The sequence below is a fragment of the Cololabis saira genome, chromosome 18 (genome assembly GCF_033807715.1).
Source record: "Cololabis saira isolate AMF1-May2022 chromosome 18, fColSai1.1, whole genome shotgun sequence".
Taxonomy (NCBI): domain Eukaryota; kingdom Metazoa; phylum Chordata; class Actinopteri; order Beloniformes; family Belonidae; genus Cololabis; species Cololabis saira.
Window position 1 is genome coordinate 34,974,796 of NC_084604.1, and position 9,820 is coordinate 34,984,615.

Consider the following 9,820-nt stretch of genomic DNA (forward strand, 5'->3'; position numbering starts at 1 on the left):
ATTCTATTGCGACTTTATTCTCGCAACATTACGACTTTATTCTCATAATTTTACGACTTTATTCTTGTTATATTACGACTTTATTCTTGTAATATTACGACTTTATTCTCATAATGTTACGACTTTATTCTCGTAATATTACGACTTTATTCTCGTAATATTACGACTTTATTCTCATTATATCATGCCTTTATTCTCCTAATTTCCAATTTTTTTTGTCTTAGTTTGGCCCTAATACTCCGTCGTACTTTTTACATTTATTAGGAAAATAGTGCCTTCATATGTTCACTGTGAGTAATTATTAAATACAGGAAGTTCAAAAATCACACATCACATTTTAGATGCAGTTTATCTTAATGGTCATAAATCTGTAAGACTCACCTGTAGATATGTGTTAAAAGGCACCAATAATTGTAGAATTGTGTAGAATACTTTTAAGCTGCGCGTTATTTCAATTGTCATTAAACTGCAGCATGAAGTCATTACACATCTGTTACACATCTGTTAGAGGCATCAACAATTTGGTGATTAGTAAAAAGTAATAACAGTTAAAAAAATACTTTATGCTAGGTTAATTATACATGTTGAACAGGATAAAATTCCATCAATTATATAAAAAGAAAATTAGTAGAAAAAGATAACTATTTTGTACCACAAGTAATTCTAGCTGAGAAAAGAGGTTCAGAGGTGTCAGTTTAGTCTTGATATCTTCGGTGTCTAACAGAACACACCACTGCGCTCTTTGGCCTGAGCGTGCCGGTGTCCACGATGCCAAACGTCTGCCCCGGGACGAGAGTGAAGTCAAACCTCTGGAGCAGCTTGGCCATCACCACTTTAGCCTCCATCTGAAAACAACACCACTCAGTGAGCTTGAGGTTACATCCAAGATCACATCTAATCGAGAACAAAACTGTCTTTTCCGCTCCATTTTGGAGAAGGTCTCCATTTTTATTTCACCACCATAAATGCCCATCACACGGTCATTCATGCTCTCTGGGCCGGTGAACACAGCCTCCACTAGATAAAGCCTTTGGTGCAGATTATTTTTCATAATAGCTCATTTCGTCCTGCACATGTAAGCAGCTGCAGATTTGAGAGCAGCTTTTGCTCTTCTGTCCTCATGCTGTTGTTTACACCGATTACCTCTCACACACTAATGACAAGATGACAATCTTAGTATACGAAGTGACCCAGAAGAGCAGATTATGTAGAGAATCAGTGCAACTGCATAATTGTTTTCAAATGTTTGCAGTTTTATCCGTGAAACAGGTCAAAACATTCCCTGTTCCTGCAGAGCAAATTTTCCAGAGAAGTCAGGATGCCACATGTAACGATTACAAACGTTTTACATTTCAAAATGAAAGTGTATTAATGTGGGCATGGTCTCAGTCTGTCTGTTAATATGTGCCGCAGGCCTGACTATCGATTATTTTGTCTCACATACCTGTGCAAAGTTCTGTCCCAGGCAGGAGCGTGGACCAAGGGCAAAGGGGTAGTAGCAGTAATAAGGCCTGGTGACACAGATAAGAGAAAACACAGGTTTCCTTCTTTAACAGCATAATGACGGGTGGTCTGTCAAGTTAGATCAACAGTAGTTCAGACAGTTATTTGTATTTGGCCCTGACTTGACCGTTAAAATTAAGGTAAAAATGATAATGGTGAGCACAGAGCAGAGAGAAATGGACCTGTGACCAGCCAACAAGACAACAAAACCTGTCATGAGGTGAAAGTAGACGGCTACTTACTTGGGAGCATCCGGATGAAATCTGTCTGGATCGAATGTCAGTGGGTCCTTGAAGAATCTTTCCATTCTTCCACACACAAACGAGCTGAACTGAATATTGAAAATACTTCATGTCACACTTTGGATGCACGGAACTACGTAAGCGTATTGCATTCACTTGGGAAAAAAAAAAAAGCTTTGTTTTTCGAGATTATTTTTTCTGTTTTTTGTGGTATTTTATTTTTTGGGACATGTTTTTAAGAATAATTGTTTCTGTTTTTCGAGGGCCATATAGGCCAGAGGGCAGCTCCCGAGGCTCCGGCCTGCAAACATGCACAAAAGAGAAAAAAGGGGGGCCGGCACAAGAAACTACAGGAACGATGGACAAAAATGATAGCTATGAGATATTTATAATAAATAAAAATGGTTATGGAGAAGAGAGGAAGGGAAAAGGAGAGGAGAAGAAGGGTGAGAGGCACCGCCCAGCGGATCATGTCGGTGCCCCCCTGCAGCATAGGCCTATAGCAGCATATCTACTGCGAAGCTATATTTGAGACTAACTATTATAGTCTTGTTCTATAGCTGCAACTATGACTACTGACTCTAACATACTAGAGTTTACACTACCTAGAGATTTACCAACACCAGCTAGAGGTTTACTAAACACTAACTATAGGCTTTACTAAACAGAAAGGTTTTAAGTTTAGTTTTAAAGGTGGAGGTGGTGTCAGCCTCCTTAACCCAGATTGGAAGTTGGTTCCATAGTAGTGGTGCCTGATAGCAGAACGCCCGCCCTAAATCTACATTTAGATACTCTAGGAACTACGAGTAAACCTGCACTCTGGGAGCGGAGAGAGCTCTGCCAGGAACATAAGGCACTATCAAATCTTGTAAATACTGTAATACTATACACCCTCTCCTCAGCTGCACACCGTGCGGATCCAATATTTTCAGCAGTCTCCTGATCGTCTCTTGGGTCGCCACAAAGCCAGCCTGAATGCATTTCATCATCTTATATCCATGGAGCCGTATCTGTCCAACTGCTCCTGGGGAAGCATTGCTATGTTGAGGATATCTGAATGGGCTTTCCGTCTAACAACCGTCCTCAGGTGGCTCCGTAAAGTCAACAAACTAATGGTAATACCATCTATATGGCTTGAACCCAGTTCAAAGTAAAACTTGATTAAACTAATTATTGAACTAATGAAAAATGACCACAAAAATAGAAAAAAATTTGTGAAAAACCAAGATTTTTTAATTTTTTTCCAAGTGAATGCAATACGCTTCCGTACATGAAAAATCTTGATGGTCATACGACGTAAAACATTAAAGGGTCTTTTGTTGAGTTGTGGGAGTAGCTGATGAAGCAGATGCTCGTAAACTGGCAAAAGCAAAAGGAAAAGAAAAGAAAAGAAAAGAAAAAACACCCACCACGCAGGTGGCTCCTCTTGGCACGTGGATACCATCAATGACCAAACCTTCAGGAAGGTCACGGGATGTGCCCGGTGCTGTTGGGTACATTCTCAGCGTTTCTTTCAGCACCTGTGGGAGAGTTAAAACATTAGGCATAGTTGATTGGTTGCATATAAACAGAAATCACAGTGATGTGCAGACAAGAGGCAGGTGAGTGATTGTGGTTTATTTGTACTTCCCTCTGAGAAGTGAAGTGCCTAGTCTGCCATGTTCGTGCTTTGGCGTGTACCTGTGAGAGGTAGATCAGCTTCCCGAGGTCATCGTAGCTTATCTCCTGTTTCATCCCAATGACATCGTCCACTTCTTTCTTCACTCTTGGAAATTAAAACACGTGTTTCAAGAAATTGTTGCTCACAAACTAGTTAGGTTTAGAGCTGGTGGATGGATTTCAAATAAAACAATCACAATGTTGTCAAAGTGTAGATCTCAATACAAAAAGAGGGCAATATTTCCAATTTAAACAATTAATTATAAACTATGTGACAAACTGTCATCCACAACATCATCAGTTCTTACTTCTCCAGTATTTCAGGATGTCTTCCGAGCTCCATGATACAAAATCCAAGTTGATTGGCTGTTGTTTCTTGCCCTGAAACAGAGTGGATGTTTTGAATAGTGACGTTATTGAAAATAACAAAACAATAGGATTTTGTTCAATACAGTTATGGATTAATATGTTTAGGGTTGGGGCTTGTAGGCGAGCACCTGGTGGCCGGGTCTTTTCCCGTGGGACCCGGCCGGGCTCAGCCCGAAACGGCGACGTGGGCCCGCCTTCCCGTAGGCCCACCACCCGCAGGAAGGGCCGTGATGAGCTGGTGCATTGTGGGCTGGGTAGCAGTCGTGGCGGGGCCTCGACGACCCAATCCCTGGACTAAAACCCTCACAGTGGGGACATGGAATGTCACCTCGCTGGGGGAGAAGGAGCCGGAGCTTGTGCGGGATGTTGAGAGATACCGGCTAGAGATAGTCGGGCTCACCTCCACACATAGCTTGGGCTCTGGAACCCAGCTTCTTAAAAGAGGCTGGACCCTCCACTACTCTGGAGTTGCCCAGGGTGAGAGGCGGCGAGCTGGTGTGGGCTTGGTTATAGCCCCCCAGCTCAGCCGCCATGTGTTGGAGTTCACCCCGGTGATTGAGAGGGTCGCTTCCCTGCGCCTTCGGGTCGGGAAAGGTCTCTCACTGTTGTTTGTGCCTACGGGCCGAACAGCAGTGCGGAGTACCTGGCCTTCTTGGAGTCCCTGGGAGGGGTGCTGGATAGTGCTCCAACTGGGGACTCCATTGTTCTACTGGGGGACTTCAACGCTCACGTGGGCAATGACAGTGATACCTGGAGAGGCGTGATTGGGAGGAACGGCCTCCCCGATCTGAACCCGAGCGGTGTTTTGTTGTTGTACTTCTGTGCTAGTCGCAGCTTGTCCATAACGAACACCATGTTCAAGCATAAGGGTGTCCATCAGTGCACTTGGCACCAGGACACCCTAGGCCGGAGATCAATGATCGACTTTGTTGTCGTTTCATCTGACCTTCGGCCGCATGTCTTGGACAGTCTGGTGAAGAGAGGGGCTGAGCTGTCAACTGATCACCACCTGGTGGTGAGTTGGATGTGCTGGCGGAGGAGGAGGTTGGACAGACCAGGCAGACCCAAACAGATTGTGAGGGTCTGTTGGGAACGTCTGGCCGAGCCCTCTGTCAGGGACATCTTCAACTCTTACCTCCGAGAGAACTTCTCTCAGATCCCGGGGGAGGCGGGGGACATTGAGTCAGAGTGGACCATGTTCTCTGCCTCCATTGTCGACACGGCGGCTCAAAGTTTTGGTTGCAAGGTCTCCGGTGCCTGTCGTGGCGGCAATCATAGAACCCGGTGGTGGACACCGGAAGTACAGGATGCCGTCAGACTGAAGAAAGAGTCCTATCGGGCTATGTTGGCCTGTGGGACTCCTGACGCAGTAGATGGGTACCGGCAGGCCAAGCGAACCGTGGCTCGGGCGGTCCTGGAGGCAAAAACCCGGGTATGGGAGGAGTTCAGGGAGGCCATGGAGGAAGACTTTCGGTCGGCCTCGAGGAAATTCTGGAGGACTGTTCGGCGCCTCAGAAGGGGGAAGCAGTACTCTGCCGGCACCATTTATGGTGTGGGTGGGGAGCTGTTGACCTCGACTGGGGACATCGTGGGACGGTGGAAGGAATACTTTGAGGATCTCCTCAACCCGACTGACATGCCTTCCACTGAGGAAGCAGAGAGTTGGGACTCTGGGGCGTGCTCATCCATCACCCAAGCCGAGGTCACTGAGGTAGTTCATAAGCTCCTCAGTGGCAGGGCACCGGGGGTGGATGAGATTCGCCCTGAGTACCTCAAGTCTCTGGATGTCGTAGGGCTGTCTTGGTTGACACGCCTCTGCGACATCGCATGGAGGAAGGGGACAGTACCGCTGGAGTGGCAAACCGGGCTGGTGGTCCCTCTGTTTAAAAAGAGGGACCGGAGAGTGTGTTCCAACTATAGGGGGATCACACTTCTCAGCCTCCCCGGGAAAGTCTACTCCAGGGTACTGGAGAGGAGAATACGGCCGATAGTTGAACCTCGGATTCAGGAGAAACAATGCGGTTTTCGTCCCGGTCGCGGAACACTGGACCAACTCTACACCCTCCGCAGGGTGCTCAAGGGTTCATGGGAATTTGCCCAACCAGTCTACATGTGTTTTGTGGATCTGGAGAAGGCATTTGACCGTGTCCCATGGGGGGCGCTCGGTGAGTATGGAGTCCGGGGCCCTCTATTAAGGGCTGTCTGGTCTCTGTATGATCGGAGCAGGAGTCTGGTTCGCATTGCCGGCAGTAAGTCAGACTTGTTCCCGATGCATGTTGGACTCCGGCAGGGCTGCCCTTTGTCACTGGTCCTGTTCATCATTTTTATGGACAGGATTTCTAGGTGCAGCCAGGGGCTGGAGGGGATCCGGTTTGGGAACCACAGGATTTCGTCTCTGCTTTTTGCAGATGACATTGTCCTGTTGGCTTCATCGGACCGGGACCTTCAGCATGTGCTGGGGCAGTTTGCGGCCGAGTGCGACGCGGCAGGGATGAGAATCAGCACCTCCAAAACCGGCATCTGTATCGGATCCTCCTGGACGCCTCCCTAGGGAGGTGTTCCAGGCATGTCCCACCGGGAGGAGACCCCGGGGAAAAACCCAGGACACGCTGGAGAGACTATGTCTCTCGGGTGGCCTGGGAACGTCTCGGACTCCCCTCGGAAGAGCTGGAGGAAGTGTCTGGGGTGAAGGAAGTATGGGCATCCCTGCTGAGGCTGCTGCCCCCGCGACCCGGGAACGGATAAGCGACGGACAATGGATGGATGGATGGATGTTTAGAGTGAAATTGGTGACTAATTAGTTCAAGTTTTGGGTAAACTTTTACGTTACTACGATTTTTAAATCAGCCACAACAAACTCACCGGCAATGAAGAATGTCACAAAATTGTCCACCATAAATTCCTCCTCCTCTTCAGTCATGTTTTCCTCTGTAACAACAGGAAAATTGACATTTCAGCTCATATTTGACCATTTTCTCAGCCTGTACTCCATCTCCATCTCTGAAACATCTAATCAACTGTCAGTTTAAGGCACCATCACCTTTGGCAGCAGTTTTGAGGATCTGTGTGAGGATGTCTTTGGGAACATCTTCGCCATTCTGAATGGCAACTTTTCTGTTGTTGAGCCACTCAGCTCCGGTTTTGCGCAGCAGGCGGCAGGCGTCCCTCACTTCATTGATAATCGGTCTGTTCTTTGGATTTAACTAGCATGGAATTGAAAACGTCACACAGATGTGGATGAATTTCTTCTTATGTGTAATAACCTCATTAAGAAAAGTTTAAATACCTGAAATAAATTGTCTCTAACGTGGTACACCATCCCTTTCAGACAGAGCCCAATGGCCTTAGTTAAAGGGGACGTATACGACATCAGGTCTAAATCCTTGCCAAAAGCAACCTGGAGGATAACAAAGAAACATTTCCATTATGTAACCTAGTCAGACGATGAGTTGAACTTGTGATAAGATTGTCTTTTGTAATACAACTGATTATACCTTGGCAATAACATCTAGTGTAACACAGTTGACAAGCTGCAGCATGCTGACCTCTGCCTTATCATCAGCAGCATCGGCAAGTTTATCCATCAGTTTCTCTGCCCTTTCATTGAAGGTCCCCATGAGACCTCTTAAATACCTGGAAGGAATGACAGTTTCAGATCAAGACTTTTGGGGAAGCTTTTCAAATCAATAATTACTGTAAAAGCAGCTACAGTAAATAAAAAGCAAAAGGGACTCACAAGGTGCTGAATGCTGGGTCCATGATCCGTCTCTGTTTGTACCACAGCTCATGATCCCGTGCTGTTGCCAGGCCGTTGCCTAGAAATCTTGAAAACAAAGAGGATCATTTAAAACTTTATATCGTCGTTAATTATATTGCATCACAAATCTACTTAAACTTGAATAGTTCCTTTTTTGCACATTCCTCACAGCCTATGATTGCTTAACCTGACGGGAGTGAATCAGAAAGCAATCAGCATGACTTTTTTTTCCTTTTTTTAAATTAATTTATTTTCTTTGTGCCAAAAAGCATATATATGCATTTTGATATATAATCAATAGCTATATAACATATAGTGTTTTTTTTGGCTGCATATATATTTTATATATTTAATATCAATCAGCAATCTGCATGATTCATTACCTTTGACCAAACAGGTGAAAGAGTTTCCCGTAGGTGAATTTATCCTTGGGGTACTTTGAGGACATCAGGATTTCCTGAAATCAGAACCATAAGGAAATCGAGGGCTACATTTGCTTAGTTTCTTTTGCAAAGTTTATTTATTGCGTGTTTACCTTTGTCGCCTGTGGACAGGTGACAGACACCAAAACGTAATTAAGCAAGTTTATCCTGTAAACAGGTCCGTAAATCTCGGCCCTGCAGGTGACATGTATTAGAAATGTCAGCAAACTTTAAAGGAGGCTTAGAAAAAAAAAAAAAAGTATTTATCATTATTTGGTAGGAAAAATATCAATAACATTTACCATTCTCGAAATTTGTCGTGTATAACACCGCCATTCTTCATAATCTTCAAAAACGTTGGTGAATGTCCCAAGAGGAAACTATGGAGAGAAAACCAAATATACTACATTGCATGTTAGTGTTGTATGACAACAAGACTCACCTTACCTGTCTCGTGGTGGCCCAGGTATGTGGTCATATTTCAAATGAATATGCTTGATATACACACAGAAACCGAGAAAGGCCACGAAAAGAAAGAAAAGCAGGAGTAAAAGCACTTTCGCACCCAAACTCAAAAGGTATAGAAAAACAGCCATAATGATGTATGAAGTCCTGCAAGCGGCAGCGTTATACTGACTGTGCACATGTCACTTTAATAAGAGTGAGTTTCTGCTAAGCAGCTATGACGTAGTCGTAGGACGGACCAGAAAATCCGGGTCAGCTCATGATCCTGTGCCGTTACCAGGCCGTTGCCAAAGAATGTTAGGCTCAGGAAAACAATAGCCACATGTGCTGGTACCCCAGAGACAGAGAATCGAGTCAGGAGTGAGGTGAGTTTTTTTCAGACCTGGCTAAGGAGGTATGGATGAGAGAATCCTGGGAGCAGGGTAACAGGAGAGAGTCCACGAGGGAGTGCGATGGGGGCAACACTGGAAGCCAGATGGAAGAATGAAGCGGAGAGACACTGATTGGAATTGCCAGCAGCTGTGTTGGGCTGGTCTGCTGCTGGCTGCTGGGGAGCCACAACAGTACACCCCCTCAAAAAACAGCTCCCAGATGTTCCAACCCCCCCCCCAAAAAAACCACAAAAACCAAAACATGGGGGATGGAGGGGGCCCGTAGGAGGGCCCAGGCCACCACACAGTCAGAGCTCAGGGGGCCTGGTGAATGGGCAGACCGGCGAGACAGCTCAGGGGCCCCTGGGTGGTCCTTGTAGAAATCCTCCAACAAGGAGGGGTCAGCAAGGTACGAGGAATGCACCCAGCTGCAGTCTTCGGGGCCATAGCCTTCCCATCTGCCAGGACTCGAGGAGGTGGGGAAACTGAAACAGCAGATGACAAGGCGCTGGTGACCACAGGCTTAAGCTGGGATACATGGAAGACAGGGTGAACTTTGAGAGAAGGGGGAAGAATCAGACGAACCGCCAACGGGCTGATGACACGGTCTACAGAGTAGGGGCCCACATACCTGGGGTTCATTTTGCGGGATGAGGTCTGGAAGGGCAGGTCCCGAGCCAATAGCCACACCTTCTGGCCAGGCTGGTAGAGAGGAGCACTCATTCTCCGCCGATTGGTCGCACAAAGCAGCGCAGTCCGGGCTGCCCTCCAGACACGTCCACACCGGAGATGGGCCCTGGTGGATGGGACTGCCACCTCCAGCTCTTGTTGGGGAAACAGAGGGGGTGATAACCCAGAGAGCATAGGAAAGTTGACATACCTGTGGCTGAGCTCTCCATGGTGTTGAGGGAGTATTCCATCCAGGGCAGGTATCAGGATCAAGTTGAAAGGTTGTTGGCAGTGACAATGCAGAGTCGCCTCGAGTGCCTGATTAACACGCTCTGTTTGCCCATTAGTCAGTGGGTGGTGCCC

The 9,820-nt window shown here is 46.5% G+C and overlaps 1 protein-coding gene across 1 annotated transcript; it reads right to left on the bottom strand.

Moving 5' to 3' along the window:
• Nucleotides 1-505: 505 nt before the first annotated feature.
• Nucleotides 506-8,549, bottom strand: LOC133464385 (cholesterol 24-hydroxylase-like). The gene is made up of 15 exons (XM_061746310.1): nucleotides 8,400-8,549; nucleotides 8,255-8,332; nucleotides 8,066-8,147; nucleotides 7,914-7,987; nucleotides 7,510-7,596; nucleotides 7,268-7,406; nucleotides 7,060-7,170; nucleotides 6,814-6,976; nucleotides 6,636-6,701; nucleotides 3,713-3,785; nucleotides 3,426-3,510; nucleotides 3,155-3,265; nucleotides 1,746-1,834; nucleotides 1,445-1,511; nucleotides 506-845 (listed from the first exon to the last, which is right to left on the bottom strand). The coding sequence occupies exons 1-15, from the start codon at nucleotides 8,546-8,548 to the stop codon at nucleotides 696-698; spliced, it is 1,524 nt and encodes a 507-aa protein (XP_061602294.1). The 5' UTR covers nucleotide 8,549; the 3' UTR covers nucleotides 506-695.
• Nucleotides 8,550-9,820: the final 1,271 nt, after the last annotated feature.